Genomic DNA, 20,858 nt, shown 5'->3' on the forward strand with positions numbered 1-20,858 from the left:
ATTTCCCCCATACTACTGCATTAGTTAGTTTCTTATCATTTTATCTAAAGTGTCTGTTACAAAGCTTCTTGGGAGGAAAGGGTTTATTTCTGCTTATATTTGTGAATTCACAGTTCAAGGCCAGGTAGCTCCACTAGTTTAGCATGAGCTGTGGGCTGAAGACAGGTGAGTGTTTGAAGGAAAGATCACATTGTTAGCCAAGAAGCAAAGAAAAAAGTTAGGCCAAACTCAACTTGAATAACTGGCTCCCACACAAGAACTACCAAGGACTTCCAAGGACAAGCTGCCAGAGACCTCCCACTAGCCCACCTCTTAGCCATCTGATTAGATTGACAGATCATTATACACCATTATTCCTCAACCATTAGCATTATTCATTGGTTGTTAACACAAGACATTTATTTTATTTTTTAATGATGTATTTATTTTATTTGACAGAGTTACAAAGAAAGAGGGAGACACAGAGACCTTGCATCTTCTGGTTCATCCTCCAAAGTGTCACAATGACCAAAGTTGAGCCAATCTGAAGCTGGGGACCAGGAGCTTCTTCTGAGTCTCCTGCATGGGAATAGGGTCCAATGCTTCAGGACATCTTCTATTGCTTTCCCAGGCTATGAGCAAGGAAATGGTTTGGAAGTGGAATAACCAGGATGAACCAACACAGGGAAAAATCACAGCCCCAGCAAGAGAGTTGTAAATGTTTGCATGAATTTGGGGAGCTAAGTTCTGTTCAGTGTACAGCACACAAACTCTAAGCACTAAAAATAATAGCTACAGTACTGTGATTTTAATCAGATCATGTGTCATATTGTGCTGCATAAGTCTATTAATCCATTATTCAAGACAATTAATCATTCATTCACAAGATATTTATTACTGAGTGTCTAAGGAGTGTCTTTCTTGTATTCCGTAAGAAAAGTTACAGTTTTGAAGAAGCTTGAGAAAAGTCACATATATAGACTCCAACCATGTCTGTATCTCCTTTCCTCTCCTTCTCCCTATCTCTCCCACATAAGGAGCTACTTAGTCCTTACCTATTACTCACACACATTACTATCCCAATTGTCCATGAAATCATACAAGAATATCCTCTGTGACATGATACTTTTCTCATTGAACCTTGTAACATTAATCAATGACAATGTATTTTCAACTGGTGAATTAGTGCCCAGGGTTGCCAACACAAATGCAGAGAAAAGGAAGCTGTCATTCATTTTAAACTCCAGAAAGTCTCACACATCATTCCTAAACCAGGGTTCTCTCTGGCTCAGCTTCCAATCCTAAGCACTCTATAACTCAGGAGCCACTCAGCACAGCGTATTCATCAAGGTAGACCAGCACAATTGGTAGCTGGCAGTTTAAATGGGGCTGACTTGTCACAGGAATGACCACCGGGGTAATTGTTTGCCCTCTGGGAACAGGTGCAGGAAGGTTCAGATGAAATACATCCAAAAACTAACAGCAGGATTCTTAATCATGTCAATGAAAAGAATGTACTAGTGTCTGAGATTCAGTGGTCACTACATGCCTCTTACATTTCCGAAGATAAAATTCTGTCTGACTTTTTAACAATGTTCCAAGGAATCTATAATGCCAGTATCATTATTAATACATGCCACTTGTTGGCTGAATGAGATCTCTAATTCTAAAACTGTATATGTGAAAGGTATGTTTTTGAATAACACAGAGGCAAATGACCAACATAAAGGAAAGGAAAATAAGAAAGCCTGGATGTGAAAGACACAGTAATAGTCAGTGGGATTTGATTTTATAACAATGGTGATGTTTTAATGCAAATATCAAAGACACAAGAGAGTCGCTTAAAAGGATAATTCTGCTAGAGTATTATTGAAACACCAAGAGTGAACAGCTTGAAATTTTATTCTTTTAAGATGTATTTACTTATTTGAAACCTAGAGTTATAGAGAGAAGGGGAAACAGACAGAGAGATCATTCATCCATTGGCTCGCTCTTAAAATGTACATTGGCCAAAGCTGGGTCAGACCAAAGTCAAGTGCCAGGAGTTCTAACTGATCTCCCACGTAGATGAAAGGGACCCATTCAGTTGGACCACATTCTGCAAGTTTCTCAGACACATTAACAGGAAGATGGATTGCAAGTGGACCAAATAGAACACAAATCAGTACCCCTATTTGATGCATGTATAACATGCAGTAGCTTGCCCCACTGTACTACAACATCAGCCCCCTACTTACCTATTTAATTGGAGAATTAAATCTCCCAACATTTGTGAAATCTGTGTTCTTATATCTTTCACTGTATATCTGGTTAAAATGTTATGTATCAGAGATATATATATATATATATATATATAATGTATATCAGATAAGTATATATCAAAAGCTGTTAGCTGTAGATTTTTGTAAAAATCACAATGATAATCATGCAGTACAATTGTAACTAAAAATCATAGCACTAACAAAAACACTTTAGAATTCTTGATGTTAGCAATAGTGTTTAATATTTACAAGATAAGCATTTAGGGAATTCTTTTATAAAAAAGAGTAAAAATAATAACACATAGCATTATATTCCATGTGTAACTAATGCATATTTTATCAATTGTGTGATTAATTTAAGAGGTGAAATTTAACAAGCAGGAAAGATGAGTTAAAAAAATGCAATAGTTGGGCCTGGCACAGTGGTCTAGTGGCTAAAGTCCTCGCCTTGCAAACATCAGGATCCCATGTGGGCATCACTTCTCATCTGGCTCCCTGCTTGTGGCCTGGGAAAGCAATTAAAGATGATCCAAAGCCTTGGGATCCTACACCTTGTAAGAGACCTAGAGGAAGTTCCTGGCTCCTGGCTTTGGATCGGCACAGCATTGGCCATTGTGGTCACTTGGGGAGTGAATCATCGGACAGAATATCTTCCACTCTGTATATCTAACTTTGTAATAAAAATAAATAAAACTTTTTTTTAAAAAAATGCAACATTTGATGGGCCCAGTGCAATGACTTATTGGATAAGTCCTAAGCTTGCAAGCTCCGGGATCCCATGTGGACCCAGGTCTTATCCCAGCTGCTTCACTTCCCATCCAATTCCCTGATTCCATCCTGGGAAAGCAGTAGAAGATTGCCCAAAGCTTTGGGACCCTACACTTGTGTCAGAGACCTGGAAGAAACTCCTGGTTCCGACTTTGGATTGGCTCAGCTCTGGCTATTGCAGCGACACGGGGCTGAAATCGGCAGATGGGAGATCTTGTTCTCTATCTCTCCTTCTCTCTTTAAATATGGTTTTCCAATAAAAATACATATTTTTTTAAGTCATGAGGAAAGAATTTTTTTTTAAAGATTTATTTTTATTACAAAGTCAGATATACAGAGAGAGGAGGAGAGACAGAGAGAAAGATCTTCCGTCCGATGATTCACTCCCCAAGTGAGCCGCAACCGGCCAATGCGCGCCGATCCAAAGCCGGGAACCTGGAACCTCTTCCGGGTCTCCCACGCGGGTGCAGGGTCCCAGTGCATTGGGCCGTCCTCGACTGCTTTCCCAGGCCACAAGCAGGGAGCTGGATGGGAAGTAGAGCTGCCAGGATTAGAACCGGCGCCCATATGGGATCCTGGGGCGTTCAAGGCGAGGACTTTAGCCACTAGGCCACGCCGCCGGGCCCAAAATACATACATTTTTAAATGTTTTTTAAAATACAACAGTTGTTTCATAGACGTTTGTGATATAAAGAGTTCAAGAAAGGCTACTGAAGCCGAGTAGAATCACAGGAGAGGAAAAGAATAAGGTAGAGTTGAGTTAAAGACCTGACAGTGGATCTGAAGGCTACACTTGAAGGAAAAAGCTCAATTTGGGTACAATAAGAAACTGTCCATTTTTTAAATCAAAATGTTCATATACAATATATTTTTAAACAATCAAAACACATTATAGACATATATTAAAGATATTATTGCAATATAGATAAGGAATACCATAGGTTATTTACATATTTGCATAGGTATGTGAGTAATCATGTATACAAAAAGCACAGGTAAACACTATAAAGTAAAAAAGTATGATAATTTATTGACAAACATTTTCATCATATTGTACTTAATTTGTGATGATAATGGTTACTACGAAATTGTTAGTACTCTAATATAATATCTAAATATCAAATTTTAATATAGACTATTGTACCTTAAATTATTCCAGTATATAACTAGGATTCTGAACTTCAAACTCACACATATTTCCAATCAAATTCCCTCTTTGTCGAGGTTTTGATGTGATGTTCTAAGACTCTTTACTTATTTACTCATTATTTTTCAGAATACAGTTTTATAAGCATAAGGATTCCTCCCTCCCAGACACCATCAAATTACTAGAGGAAAACATTAGGAACACCTTGCAAGACATAGGCATAGGCAGACTAATATCCAGACTTTACAAAGAACTCCAGAAACTCAACAACAGCAAGTCAAACAATCTTGTTAGGAAATGGGAAAATATTAACAGACGTTTTTCAAAAAATAAAATTCAAAAGGGTAAAAAATGCAATAAAAAAATGCTCAGATTCTCTAGCTATCGGGTAAATGCAACAAAGCCACAGTAGGGTTACATCTATCTCCAGCAAGAATAGCCTATATACAGAAATCAACAATCAGCAATTGCTGGAAAGGATATGGGGAAAAAAGATTCCCTAATCCACTCTTGTTGGAAACCTAAACTGGCACAGCCACTATGAAAGTCAGAATGGAGAGACCTCAGATGACAGAAAATTGATCTACCATATGACCTAACCATTTCACTCCTGGGAATATATAAAAACACAAAAAGATTTGTGTCCATGAGAGCTACCTGCAATCCCATGTTTGTATCAGCCCAATTTACAATAGCTAAGACATGGAAACAACCCAGATGCCCATCAACAGAGTAATGAATAAAGAAATCGTGATATATTTGCTGTACAGAATATTACTCAGCCATAAAAAGAATGAAATCTTTCTGTTTGCAACAAATGGTCCCAGCTGGAATCCACTATACTTAGTGAAGTAAGCTAGTCCCAAAAGGATAAATATCACATTTTCTGTCTGATATAAGACAGCTAATATGTAAAGTACAATATATATAAATGAGCCTTACAAAGGAGATTAGCAAAATGGAAAGTAAAGTTACTAAACAGTATGTTTCTTTACTCCCAAATAATAGCACAACTCGTAATGATACTTGTAAATATACCATTATATCATGATACTATGCTTTCCTCCCTTTCCTATGCTTACCATGTCACAATGAATTTAAATGTCAAAAAGTTAAGCTGGTAACCATGAACCGAGTGACTGCTTTCATGATAACATAGGAACAAACAGTAGGAAAAGAAGAACAGGAAATTGTCCATTCTTATTTCCTCTTACTGAAAGGAAAATAAAATAAAATATGGAGCCTAGAAAATGGGATAATATGAATAGCTCAAGATAAATACCTTTAAAATGTGTAGTTTAACTTTTTGATTGTTGCTATTACTTTCCATTATACAGTTTTGTAGATAGAAAGATCCTCCCTCTCCCGCTTCCTTGATATGCTAGGAAACAAAATCTTTGTTGGAGGAATTGCTTAAGTAGTTATTCTCTAATTCTAGAGAAGTGTTGTATTTATCCTCCAAAATTCAGAGCCCGAGGTAAGATAATGTACTTGCTGGCTGAGAGACTTCCTGAGTGATTCCAAGTTCACATATTTGTGAAATGGAGGTTAAAAAAAAAGGTAATGGATTTGTCATGTTATCTGATGTAAATGATAACACCAGCATAAAATATTTAGCTCAGAAATAGTACATAATAAAGTCTTCGTAAAAAGAAACAGCATCTATTATGGGACCTAGTATCTTTCTAAACACAGGATTTCATGCAGTTACATGCTCACAGTGAGCAATGCTAAAGCTTATGTATGATTGTCAGTTCTTCAATAATTACAGTTCTAAGAGATACAAGTTTTTCTTTCAAGGAAAATTCAAGACTTCCAGTATTCTTTGCTAGTTAAAAACAATAGTAAAGTAAGAGTCTTTTGTGGTTTTCATCAGTTGTATTTACATGCAAATACATTTTAAACGATTTTCCAAGTTCAGTTCATTGGGAATAGTTTGTTGAAGTTGTGGATTAGTGTGACTTCACTTTTCCATAAGAGTCTTGAACTTTCTGTATGCCATAAAGAAATACAAACTATAATATTCACATTCAGTTTGAGAAAAGTGCTTGTATACTAGGCATGGCTAGTCTCAGAAACATAAAGTCTAAATGCTAACAGGTGTTATAAAGAAAGCATCATTTAAGAAATTTTAGAAGTATTTCAATTCCCAACCATTAATCTTAAGTAGTTCGCTCACTATGAAAATTAATGCAAGCTGTTTTTCAGGTTGCTTTTCAGGTTTACTGATAGCTAATATCATTTTAATGTTTCTCACTGTCTTTCACTCTTCACTTTGGCTATCAGACAGCCCATGACAAAATTTGTAGTTCATATATAGGCATTGTTCTATCTCCGATTCCTAGCAAAATTATGTTCTGTTTTATTCTAAATTTTATGGGTTAAGTAGGACTTGTCTTCCCAAATTTCACACATGTGTTTAAACTCTGATATCTTAATGTACATGGTTGATGGGTTAAGGATGGAGACAGGATCATGCTCTAACAGTAAGACCAGTGGGTGGCCATTAGGTCATTGGAGCATGCTCTCAGAGAGCAGTTCTTGCAAGATGGTTACTTATTTCGACTTGAGGATCAAGGGAGCTATTCTCTGTCTATGCTTGCTTCCTCCCTGTGTGATGGTTTCTCTGCACCTGCCCACATAAACTTCCAACATATGCCAGGCAATGGGACCACTTGTTCCTGAACTGGAGCCTCCAAACCATAAGCCAAAATAAACCCCTTCCTAATGGACTAGTACACTAAATCACTTCTGTTATTTATTGTACTGCCTTGAAGTATGAAGTGTGAATGACTTGAATTCTTTCTTTGAGGAGAAACTGGACATTAAATATTTTCTCACAATTATTGTTACTCTTGCATTGTTTTGATATGCTTCTTGAATTCATAATTTTGAGCTTGTATGTAAAAAAGAGAGTAAAAGAATTGTAAAACACACCAAAACTCATAATCATCATTATAATATGATCTGGTTCTTCAGTGAGAATCAAAATGCAAGGACATGCACAAACTTAAATGTAAGAGAAGGCAATTGTTATGCCTCTTAATGGCCAAGATGCACGATGAGCAATCTTTGATTAATAACCAAAGTCTTGGTCAAATCTTTATATGGAACCAAAAAATTGGCTTCCTTTTTTCATTAACTAGAAATCAACTGAGTGAATTTCTTTAGAAGGCTTTGAAAAACTTAACGAGTGCTTCATATGATGAATGGTTTTTCTACACTTGAAAACTTCTTTAATTTTCCTGTGAACATTTACAATGATTTTATTCTTAAAATTTTTCAGTAAGCTACTAACTGATCTATGAGACTAATACGCTAGCATCCTGTGTTCAAAGGAGCTTTATATAAAGCCACTTAGGGCACAAATCCTCAACTATGCCTGTAATTAAATAAAACACACATTTCAGTTATTGAAATCTCTCTCTCTCTGTGTGTGTGTGTGTATGTGTGTAACAGGGAAATATTTTGGTTTTAAAAGATAACAACTTCCTAAGTAAACAGAATCGAGTACACTACAAGCTTTATCTGACACCCTGCTGAAAAAATCCCAGCAGAGGAAGGCAAGAAAAGGATTAAGGAATGACTCTCTAATTATATAAACACGTTTCAGGAATCACATGCTAAACACTCCCTTAGAAGAGAATTATCTCATTAAATATAAGAAAAGTAGTAGGGACATTCACTAAGCAGCCTAGGTCATGGGATAAACTAAACAACTCGCCTTGTTTGTCCTCTTCTAATTCACTCTCAGAGCATCCATCATCCTCATCTCTCACGTTGTCATCAGCATCTGGTGCCTTCTGTGATGAGGTTTCACTCTTCTTTTCAGGGTCTAAATTATCTTTTTCATCATCTGAGGGTGACTTTGACATTCCATTCATTTGATCATCGGCCTGTCCTTCTTCATTAGATTTCTCATTTTGTTTCTCCTCATCGACTTCAAAGTCTTCTTCATATTCTGAAGAAAAAAAAAAGCCTCCACTATAAGAATGAAAATAGAATCCCTGATATTTAACCCATTTCACATTAATGAGAGCTATGACTCTATTATCCTCTCTTCTCAGAGCCTTTTTCTCGTTTTTCACACAGCTTGTGAACATGAGAAACTAACAGCAAATGGTCAGGATTGCAATCACCTACATACACAAGAGCACAGAAGAGCTGAAGCTCCAAATGATAAGGCTGGACCCTAATAAAAGTTCATTTACAATTGGACATCATCATGCTCAATGACCAAAATGGAAAGAGAACATGATATAAAACAATAAATTAGGAATAAATTAAAAATGAAAAGAACAGGATTATAATAATGAAAGTTAATCTGGCAATCCAATGAGGTCATATTTCATATGAAAAATGGTCAAAATATTTGGTTATCAACTTAATGAATACTGAAGTAGAAAAAAATCAATTAATCAAGTATAGAGGTTCTGAGAAGCAACACTGTGAATAGCACATTCTTTGAGAACCAAATGGACTCAAGAAAAGGCATTATGAAGAACTCATGCCTAGGTCAGGACTAAAAGCATATGCATTATTCATTCATACAATAAATGAAATAATTTGCAATCCTAGGATAAAAATTTTTGCAAAATAATATATTCCTGTCACATTCACAAATTTACTTCATTTTCTACTGAGCCACAGCAAATCTGTACCAGGAAAAGGAACTGTCACATCAGATAAGCTCCAACTGTCCCTTGTGGTTATAATTTTTCATCTTTCATATTTAATTGTTCCCTTTCTTCCTACACCAAGAACTAAAAATATTGAGGTGACAACATGCAAGGATTAGAAAGGAAAATGATCTCATGCAGAACCAATTAAGCAAATAATTATCCTTAAAATAAAAATTACAAGGAAAATAAAGGTTTCCCAAATGTGTCTGTTTTAGTTGTTAGCTCTCTGCCTTCGCTTCTAGAGATGGGTAATTACTTGAGAGCTGTCCACCCTGCTCCAATGAAAGCAACTTAATTTAGACAAGTGTGCTCTGTGCATGTGAAGAAAACTGTTAATGTACAAAAGATATGAGGGAAATGCAAGAGGAAAAGTGAAATTAAAAAACAGCAACAAAGAAAGGCAAACAGAATTAATCACAAAATGTTTCCCCCCCAAAAAATCTAATGCACTTACTGAAGAAATGTAAACATCAATGAAGAAAAATTGTTAAATAAGTAAAAAGATGGACAACTTATTTTATATGCGTGACACCCACTGGACGTCCAAATGAAAGCAAAGCTTTTAACACATGTAGTTCAACCCAGTTAACTGTGAATCAGTGAGGCTTTATCGAGAACTTCCAGTGTAAAAGAGGATACAACTGCAAAACTAAAGACATTACAATAAGACAATCCTGCCCTCAGGGAATCTGCATGGTTTTGTTCAAGAAATAAGAGGCAGGTACTCAAGAGACCCTATGCTCATTTTATAGCAGTTTTTAATGCATGACTTGGAATAATGTTAGCTTCAACACTCCTGGGCTCAACTGGTACAGATTTTTCTGTAGGACTTGTGACAAATTATCCTGTCAAGTAAGTGAGGTAGAATCAAAGGAGAATGAATTTTAGTGAATTGCACAAGATTTTTCTAAAAGTAAAATGTGAAGTTAGCTGTGGAACACAAATACAAGGGAACTCCAAATTGTTCATGGAACAATGAAATTAAAAGGCAAACTTGTTTTAGTACAAAAATGATGAAATATGTGCATATTTTTATCAAAATATGTAATTTCATGGATTTTCAAACACTCTATATAAAGATTTTGTATGTCCTGAACACCAAAATAAGCTAATTTTTAAAAATATTTATTTATTTTTATTAGAAAGTCAGATATACAGAGAGGAGGAGAGAGAGGAAAATCTTCCGTCCGATGATTCACTCCCCAAGCGGCTGCAATGGCTGGAGCTGAGCCAATCCAAAGCCAGGAGCCAGGAGCTTCTTCCCGGTCTCCCACGCAGGTACAGGCTCCCCCATCCCCAACTGCTTTCCAAGGCCGCAAGCAGGGAGCTGGATGGGAAGCAGGGCTGCCGGGATTAGAACCGGTGCCCATATGGGATCCTGGGCATTCAAAGTGAGGACCTTAACCACTACGCTATCACACTGGGCCCTAAGTTAATATTTTGATTCTAGTTTCCATGAACATTTTTAAATGTGTTTATTTACTTTACAATAAAGTTCCACAGGTTCTGGGATTTCCCTCCCCCTCTCACTCTCCCTGTACTGGTCTTCCCTATATTATTACAAAAATATAGTCCTTCAAAACAGTCAGAAGTCCATTGCAGGTATAGACAATGGCAGAGTCCAGTATCCTATTGTCAAGATGTCTTTTAAATTTTCATTGGGAGTCCATCTTTCATTTCAGAAGTAGAGATGCATACCGCATTGTGTCTTCACATCAAATATTATACTGTTCCTCGAGATGACTATATGTACATGCATGTTCATCTATACATCTATTGATCTTGTATTTTGCATAAAAGCTGTTTTGTATCAGAGAGGTGTTCTGTACATGTATCACTTTACACATATTTTCTATTGATCACAGAATCAGGAAATGAGTGGACTGCTGCATTTGCCTCCACAGCAATACAGAGAGAAATTTCATGCCCAAGACTCAGTTAAAACTTAATAGCTCGGACCCGGCGACGTGGCCTAGTGGCTAAAGTCCTCGCCTTGAAAGCCCTGGGATCCCATATGGGCACCGGTTCTAATCCCGGCAGCTCTACTTCCCATCCAGCTCCCTGCTTGTGGCCTGGGAAAGCAGTTGAGGATGGCCCAATGCACTGGGACCCTGCACCCGCGTGGGAGACCCGGAAGAGGTTCCTGGCTCCTGGCTTCGGATCGGCGTGCATCGGCCCGTTGCGGCTCACTTGGGGAGTGAATCATCGGACGGAAGATCTTCCTCTCTGTCTCTCCTCCTCTGTGTATATCTGGCTGCAATAAAATGAAATAATCTTAAAAAAAACTTAATAGCTCTATGAACTTGCACAACTTAATAACTTTCAGTCAATTTTTTTCATAAAGTAACATGAAGTTGTGATGACTATTAAAAGCAATAATCCCTGCAACATGATTGGCACAGTGTCATGAACACCAGGTGCCTAATAAACACACAAGGAGTTAGAACTGATAGTGCTTGTGGCAGGGAGTATAAGGAGCTGGCTGTAGAGCAAGAGAAAGCACACATGATCTGTGCTCTGTGACAGCAGTATCCTTACAAGAAAGACAGCTGGTTAAAGTCGGAACACTACAGAGTCCTCCGTTAGGACAGTTACAGTTATATAAACTGGAGCAGAAGAAAATTGGAGGAGCATGAACAAGAAAAAACCCTTGCATTCTATTTTGCAATAGCTTCTGCGTTTTCTCTCAAAGTATGAAATTCAAGGTAGCCCTGACTTTGTACTGTCTCAACTATCATCCAACCAAACTATCATCCTTCTGTTATCCATGAGGCTTCCATCAGCACAACAGCTCAAACCACATTACCCTGGTGTCACCTACTCAGAGTTCTCATATGAATCAACTAAGCAGTATGCTTTCTAGGATCTTTTCCTAATTGTTTTCTGTTCCCTCCATTCCATTTTTCTTCCTCCAGAAGATTTAATTAGCTTGTTATTTACCATACCCTCTAACGAGGACCTGAGTCAACACCAGATCAAAATCAGTTCAGCCCTCACCTTGCCCCTCTGACCTCCCATCAAGCACTGGCTGCCCTTACATCTATGGCTGTCCCTCAGAGACTCAACGCTTCGCTGCTGGTGCTGCTACTGCTGTCTGTTGTTGTTTTTTTAATAGATACGAACATCTAAAGTCCATTAACAAGAAGAAAGTTCTCAGAAAAAGCTATGTCACAGGTATAAAGTATGTCCCATGTAGCACTGGACATGTTTACTTAATTAAAAATAAATGAAGAAAATGAACAGCTCTTATTGAACATGGTTTTGATAAATCCACATCTTTAATGTTAAAACTCACAAAACCACACAGCACTTGTTAATTTCCCTGTGACTGTTACTGCTGCAGACTTTTTAAAATTTTTCTACAAAAGGAATAAAAATGGGAAAGGGTCATAGAAAGAGGTGACCTTGGATAAAACTTTTATGACTAAACTCTTTTTTTTAGTTAGTCACATTATTTCCAGAGGAGGGAGAAAACACAAACCTGGGCTAAAACTGTTCTGTAATTATTCTCTTGGAGTCCTTTTACCTTCTGGCAAAAACAAGATAAGAGCAGGAACAAGGATCTGGGAGTAGCCAAGTCCAGACCTTCCTCAGTCACTCCAAACTGTACTTGTTGTGCCTCCAACCTAAGTTTTCTCCCTGGATATGAAAGGATGCTAAAGCAGCTCTTCTTTCTGATTCTTTGCACACCATCCACAGTCATGCAGCATCTAGGAGAGCTTGCATAGCATAGAAGATTGCACAATATTCCAAAGTGTAGATTTGGGAAGTAGACAAGCCTGGATTTGAATTCTAGTTGGACTACTTTCTTAGCATGCCTGAGCCTCAGTTCCCCACTGCAAAGTATCTGATTTAGTGCTCGACAAATGGCACTTTCGTTATGTTTGTCATACTGCTTTAGGTTGATTACATATGTGTATATCTGCATATATAAGAATGTACGTGAAAAGAGAGGGTGAGTGTAAAGGAAAAGGATAAGAAAAAGCATAAAACAGAAAAACTTCAAGAACTAAGGCATGACAAGTGCTTTTACTTAGCTCTAACATCATAGAATCATGTAACGCATTAATTCATTAATTTTGCCAAAGCAAGTATATTGAAAAACTAGGCGAAGAAGCAGTCAAAACCCTATTTGCAGGGAATAATTTCTGCAGGTGTCATCATAGCCTCAGGCTCAGTTTCCAACTCCTGCTTCCCTTATGTAGTCCTACACTCAGCACCTTTGGCCTTTTGGGGTCAGACAGAACTCCCCAGCAGAAACATTAGCCAGGAATTCAGGGAAAACGGCTCAAGAAGTAGGTCAGGGATTCCTCACGGGCAGCATGGCTGCCTAAAATGCAACTAGGCAACAACAAGGAACAGAAACTGGTGCAACACATTTAAGAATTACACAACAACAACAAAAAATAACAACAGAATCCTTTGTTGTTGGTTACCATATTTGAAAGTATTTTCCTGGTAATCTTCCCAAACATCTTGTCCTGGTTTTCCTAGATGTTCAATTTCTTCTATGGCTGTTCTTACTTCTCTGACCCCCACTTCTATTTCTTCAGCTGAAAAAACAGTTGATACAGAAACTTTCTTCCACTTGGTCCCATTTCTTCTTGGTATCAAGTATTGTTTATCTTTCATTTCACTCTCCAATTCCTCTCTCTTCTCAGAGTTCTTTTCTTTCCTATGTTTTGATGAAAATGCTTTGGTGTCAAGGCCCAATGCAATAATACACCTATTAAAAATACAAAGATAAAATGGTAATTAGCCCTTACGAGTGGCACAGTGGAATCTGAAGGCTTATTAAACCATATGTCTAATTCTAGTAAGAAATTATTTTTATTAGAGTACATATAGGTTAATTAAAAAAACTTTCTCTGTATTGAAATTAAAATATTTTAAATCAACAAATTCTTGATCATTTTACTTACTATGACAAACAAAAGGAAAACAATTCATTAACCAACAAATGTGGTGACAAAACAAAATGTGTTCCTTAAAGAATATTTTGGTGGTCAGGATAAAGCTGGAAATTAATGTCTTCAAAAAATTCAGTAAAAATGCAACCACATGGAAACTGAATAGCATGCTCCTGAATGAACAATGGGCCACAGACTAAATTAAAAGATAAATCAAAATTCCTACAAATGAATGAAGACAACAAGACGGCATGTCAAAACTTATGGAGAACAGCAAAATCAATGTTAGGAGAAAAGTGCATAGTAATCTGTGCCAAGATCAAGAAATTGAAAATGTGTTAGACAAATGATCTAACCAGATCATTTTGTGTCTCAAGGATACAAAAAAAGAATAAACCATCCCCAAATTAGCGGAAGGAAACAAGTAATAGGAAATAATAGAAGAAAAAATTCAAAGCAAAATATGATACAAAAGATCAAGAAAATGAACAACTGGGTTATTTTTTTTCCTGGTAAAATTCATTTAATTTTATTAGAAAGGCATATCGAATTTTTACAGAGAGGAGATAAAGAGAGAAAGATCCTCATCCGCTGGTTCACCCACCATATGACCACAATGGCCGGAGCCAAACAGATCTGAAGCTAGAAGCCAGGAATTTCTTCTGGATTTTCCAAGATGCAGGCTCCCAAAGTCTGGGGTCATCCCTCACTGCTTTCCAAAGTCACAGGCAGGGAGCTGGGCATGAAGCAGAGCAGCCCGGAATGAACAAGTACCCAAATGGGATGCCATTACTCGCAAGGTGAGGATTTAGTCATTGAAACTTTGCACTGCTTTTTCCTGCCCTCCTCCCTGCTCCTTTTTTTTTTTTTTTTAGAATGCCATTGGCCCACTTAACCAAAACAGAGTGGTGGAAGAACGAAATTAACAAAATAAGAGATTAAAGAAAAGGAGCTGTTACAAAGAATACCATGGAAATAAGAAGAATCACAAGGAATCATAAAAAAAAAAAAAAAAAAAAAAAAGAAGAAGCTATATGCCAACAAACTGGAGAATACGAAAGAACGAAAGAATGGGATAGATTTCTGGACACACTCAATCTATAAAAACTGAAATCATGAAGACACAGGAAACTTAAATAGGCCAATAATCAAAACAGAGATTGACTCATTAATAAAGACTCCCCAAAAAACAAAAACCCAGAGACAGATTGTTCCACAGCGGAATTCTACCTAACACTACATGAAGAATTATTTCAAGTCTTTCTCATAAACTTTTCAAAGAAGCGGAAGGGAGTAAGTTCTACAGAACTTTTCTAGGTGGCCACATCACCTTAATTCTAAAATCAGAAAAAGATACAATCAAGAGAGAGACCTACAGACCAGTATCCCTAAAAAACATAAATGGCAAAAGCCCTGAAACACTGCTAATTAAATCTAACAACATGTTAGAAAGATCATGGGGCCAGCACAATGCTGCTGTGAGTTTAACCTCTGCTCTGTGGGGCTGGTATCCCATATGGGCTCGTTTGTCTTGTCTGCTCCACTCCTGATCCATCTCTTTGCTTATGGCCTGGAAAAAGCAGTAGAGGATGGCCCAAGTCTTTGGGAACATATACCTACATGAGAGATTGGGAGAAGCTCCTGCCTCCTGGCTTCAGATCAGTTCAGCTCTGGCCATTGCAGCGATTTGGGAGTGAACCAGTGGATGGAAGACCTTCTCCCTCTATCACTCTTTTTTTCTCTTTTATATCTGCCTTACAAGTAAAAATAAATAAATATTTACAAAAAAGAAAGATCATTAACTTGGAACCCACGGGGATTTATCTCTAGCATGAAGAGATGGTTCAACATATGAAAATCTATAAATGTGATATATCACATTCACAAGCTGGAAAACAAAACCCTGTAAATTATCTCAAGAGATGAAGAAAAAGCATTTTATAAACATTCATTTAGGAAAAAGCCTTAAACACATTAGGTATAGAAGGAACATACCTCAGTACATTAAAGAAAATTTGTGATAAATACACAACATCATACTGAAGGGAAAAGTTAGAGGCATTTCCATTAAGATCTGAATCAGGAATGTCTACTCTCACCATTACGATTCATATTATTCTGAACATTTTAGCCAGAGCCATCTGACAAGAAAAGAAGCCAAAAACAAACAGATGGGAAAGCAAGAAGTCAAATTATCTCTGTTGGTAGATCTTACAATCCTATATATAGGGGAACCAACTGACTATATTAAGATAATGCTGAGCTCCTAAAAGAGTATGGAAAAGTTACAGACATAAAATCATCACAAAAAATCAATACACAGAGAATCAAGATGGCAGAATAAGGTAAGGAAGACTCGTTTATATGGATGGAGAAACATTAGCCAGCATGAAGCAAAGAGGGTACATTAGAGGAAATAGGAGAGGACAGAACAACAGCAGAGGGGTTCCTGGAGACTGGCAGACACAGGAAAGCAGCAAAAACAGCAGATGCGGTGTTGCAGTGACTGATACCCCAGCAGCATTCAGCAAGTGGAACTCCACCAACAGCAGGAACTCACTAGCAACCAGGTGGGAAGGGACTTTCACTGGGAGCTCAGGAACCCAGAAAAAGAACTTCCCGTTCTGCTGGTCTGGTTGATTTGACCAGGAGCAGAGACAGAGTGGCAGATCACAGACAGGCAATGTGGGAACAGGGTGGATTTCACTGCTCAGTCCACTCCCCAGAACTGAATTAGGTGCCATTTTGTTTAAAAAGGCAAACACAAGGAAGAAGACTGAGCATACGCTGAGCTGGGAGTGAACATGTTACTGACTCAGTGAACTGCAATAATGTGGCATCCTACAGGTTCTACCCAAGATAGGTCCAGGTAACCCTCAGGCCTGAAGTCCGGCAGATCAAGAACTGTAAGAGTGACACATCGGGTGCCATTTTGTAAGGTGTGGCAAAAGTTTTAGGACTGCAGGGAAAACAATGAGCTGTGCATGTGCTGAGCTGGGAGTGAACTCACTGAGCTCAGTGCATTGCATTGGTCCCACAGGAAAATAATACTGACTATGGCATCATAAGTACCAAAATAGGTCCGTGTAGCTCTCAGAACTAATAGCCAACATGTTCCTGTAATCCTACCAAAAACAACAACCTAGCTATATAGGACTCCTGGTGTCTCCCTAATCCTGGGACTTGCTCCAACTGAAAGTGGGAGAAAGATTATACAGACAACAGTGCAGCTTCAGCACAGTGTCACAGGAAGTGGGGAATGGTGAGACAGGAGCTGGGGTTACAGAGACCATGGTGGAAATCTAATATAAGAACCCAGACCTGGAACTCGCTGGACGGAGTGGCACAACTGACTGCCAACAAAGAGCCATGAACCGACTGCAATAAGTAAAACTGAACTGTAGGCTGAACTGAGTGACACAGCTTAGAAACCTGCCCCAAGGAGAAGAATCTGTTTACTAGCAGTATCATGACAAGGAGCAAAAAATAAGACAGAAGTACAATGAATATTACTGAAGACTCCCCTACAAAGGAACAAAACCTTTTGTCAACCTCAGAGTTGACTGAGGAAGACATGGAGAAAATGGGGGATACAAAATTTAATGCACTTGTTATAAAGCTTCTTATCAAAAATGAGAAGCACGTAATAAAGGAGGTAAGCAAATAAAGGAATATGTCACACTGGAAATGAATCAAATGACAGCTGAAATATCAGGAATGAAGAATACAGTGAAGCAAATTAGAAGTACAGTGGAGAATCTCCAAAACAGAATGAAACAAGCAGAAGAAAGAATCTCAGAATTGGGAGACATTTCCTGTCTCTATGGGAAAACAAACAAAAAGCTAGAAGTAGAGCTGGATCAGGCCAAGAAAAAAATGTATTCAATTTCTGAAACACACTATTAAGAGGTCAAATGTAAGAGTTATTAGAGTCACAGAAGGTGCAGAAAGAGAAAATGGGTTTAAAAATGTATTTAATGAATTAATAAGGGAAAATTTCCCTAATCTAGAGAAAGAATTGGGAAACAACATCCAGGAGGGTCACAGAACTCCCAACAGGGTTGATCAAATTGATCTTCACCATGACACATGATAATCAAGCTCTCTTCAATCAAACGTAAGGGAAAGAAGCTTAAATGTGCACATGAAAAAAAAAACAATTGATATATAAAGGAATGCCAATTAAGCTCACAGGAGACCTCTCACAAGAACCTTTACAGGCCAGAAGAGAATGGAGCAACATATTCCAGATGCTAAAAGAAAAATTTGTCGGCCCAGGATTACATGTCCTGCATAGCTTGCTTTTGTCTTTAAAAATGAAATAAAATTCTTCCACAGTAAAGATAAGTTAAAAGAATTTGTCTCTTTCAAACCTGCCTTACAAAGGATACTTAAAAATGTTCTCTTGACAGAGAAGAGGAATACCACCAAACAAAACCAAAGGCAAATGTAAAGAACATCCCAGTAAAATGACAACAGAAGACTAAATCAAAGAACAACCCATTACTAAAATGACAGAACCAAATTATCATTCATATTAACCTTGAATGTAAATGGCTTAAATTAATCATTTAAACATCATAGATTAGTAGGCTGGATTAAAAAACAAAATCCATCTATTTGTTGTCTACAGGAGACACATTTCACTAACAAAAATCAGTGGAAAATGTATCTCATGGATTTTTGTTGTTATTAGTTTCATCTCTTCAAAATATTTTCTTCTGATTAAATTCTTCAATGGCTTATATAGATCATACAGTAGCATTGTTTTCTTTAAGAAGGTTCTTGATTTTCTTTTTCATTTTTTCAGCAACACATTAGTCATTCAATAGCGTGTTATTTAACTTCATGGTGTTGTTAATGTCTTTTTTTCTTACCGTTGTTGATTTTGTTTTGTGGCTTTTCATTTAAGTGGATATGTAGTAATTGTGCAATGGAAACTCTCATATGCAGGAAAATGTAATTAACTTCATGGCACTGTAAATTTCTATTTTTCTTCCTATTGTTGATTTTGTGTTGTGGCTTCTCATTTGAGGGGATGTACAGTAACTGTGAAATGGAGACTAACATGTCCAGATGTGGATACAGTGCAGTGTGCATCTCTACTTCCACACTGAAGATGTACTCCCAATGAAACTGTTTGCTATATGACAATAGAATGATGGACTCTGCCATTGCCCATGACCACAATAATGGACATATGACTGTGTACGAAGAATTATACTTTAGTGATGATATAAGGGAACTCGGTGAGGGAGGAGGGATTTGAGAGGGGGTTAGGGAAATTCCAAGGCCTAAGGAACTGTATTAAAAACAGATAATAATAATAATAATAATAATAATAATAATAATAATAAATAAAAGATTTTTTTTAAAAGATCATGGTTCATTAACACCAAAAAGATCAATACACAATTAAAGCAATGACTGAAAAAAAGAACTTCAAGCCTCATTCACAAAAGCTAAGAATGTTTAAATAGCTTGCAACGAGATTTAACCAAGGATGTGAAAGACCAAGAGAATTACAAAATATTAAGGAAACAAATAGAAGACAATAAAGAGTAGAAATATCTTCCAGGTTCTTGAGTAAGAAAAATTAATATCAAAATTTTCACATTAGCCAAAACAATTTACAAATTTAATGTAATCCTAATAAAAATGTCAAAAGATTTTCTTTGCAGATCTGGAAAAAAAAGACTCTAAAATTCACATGAAATCTCAAGAGATCCCAAATAGTGAAAGGAATCCTAAACAATAAAACAAAACACTAAAGACATCATCGTACAAGATTACAAGATGTTACAGGAAGTAACAGTCAAAATAGCATAGTACTAGCACAGAACAGACATGTCAACCATTGGAGCACATTAGAGACCCCAGGAATTAACCCATTCATCTTCAACCAATTAAATTTTGACAAAAAAATCTAAAATTGCTCCCAGTCTCTTTAACATATGTTGCTGAAAAACTGTATTTCTGCATGCAAAAATATAAAGTAAGATCCCTACTTATAAAAACACAAAAATTAACTCACAATATATACAAAAGCAACTCACAATAGATCGGAGATTTAGATCTAAGATGTTAAGCCAATTAAACTGCTACAGAAAAACAATGGGAGAACATTGTAAGAGATTTGCAAATGCAAAAACTTCTTGGATAAGATTCTTGAAACACGGGCAATAAATGCAAACAGACATCAGAAAATATAAAGCTAAGTATTTTCTACACAGCAAAGGAAACAGTCAACAATTACAGAGACAATGTACAGAATGGAAGAAAATATTTTCAAATTATATATCTGGTAAAAGATTAGTATCCAGGATATATAAAGAACTCAAGAAACTCAACAAACCAAAGAACCAATGCAGGAAGAAATGAGCTAAGGAATCGAACAAACTTTTATCAAAGGATGGGCTATCAATGGCCAACACATTAAAGATATTTAGGATTGCTAGCTATTGGGAAAATGTAAGAATAAAAACTCACTGAGATTTCATTTTACCTCAGTTAGAATGGTTGTAATCCAAACATCAAAAAGCAACAAAGGTTGGTATTGATGTGCATAAAAGTTACTATAATACACTGTTTTGAAGAATATAAACTAGTGAAACCGTTATACAACACAAAATAAAGATTTCTCAGGGATCTGAAAATATAGCTACCATATGGCTAATCCTTCTTCTCTCTAGAAATTTCCCAAAGGGAATGAAATCAGCATGTGAAGAATTATTTATCTACAACCTCATGCTTATACAACTCGTCTCACAATAGCAAAGAAACAGAAATAACCCAAAATGCCATTCAACTGATGATTGGATAAATAACTTGTAATATCCATATACTATGGAATACTATTCAGCTATAAAGAAGAATGAAATACTGTCTTTTGCATGAATGAAATATTGTCTTGAATGAAATACTGTCTTTCAGATGCAACTGAAGACCATTATGTTAAATGAAGTACAACAGTCCCCAAAGACAAATATCATGTGTTCCCTGATTTGTGGTAACTAATATTCAGAGTAGAAAAACATGTAATGAATATGAATGAAGTCGGCACAATGAGATCTGACTATTTGTAGCCTTTGTCCATATGATTCAGGAACAG

At 36.9% G+C, this 20,858-nt stretch overlaps 1 protein-coding gene across 1 annotated transcript in view; it reads right to left on the minus strand.

The window, feature by feature from the left end:
• The window catches only part of ERICH3 (glutamate rich 3), a 91,082-nt gene that overhangs the window by 22,572 nt on the left and 47,652 nt on the right, over positions 1-20,858 (minus strand). The window contains exons 6-7 of the mRNA XM_058681246.1: positions 13,274-13,563; positions 7,880-8,116 (exon numbers count right to left, since the gene is read on the minus strand). Coding sequence (XP_058537229.1) covers positions 7,880-8,116; positions 13,274-13,563 — 527 coding nt within the window. The remainder of the gene's footprint in view (positions 1-7,879; positions 8,117-13,273; positions 13,564-20,858) is intronic.

This window comes from Ochotona princeps, chromosome 2 (assembly GCF_030435755.1).
Source record: "Ochotona princeps isolate mOchPri1 chromosome 2, mOchPri1.hap1, whole genome shotgun sequence".
Lineage (NCBI taxonomy): Eukaryota > Metazoa > Chordata > Mammalia > Lagomorpha > Ochotonidae > Ochotona > Ochotona princeps.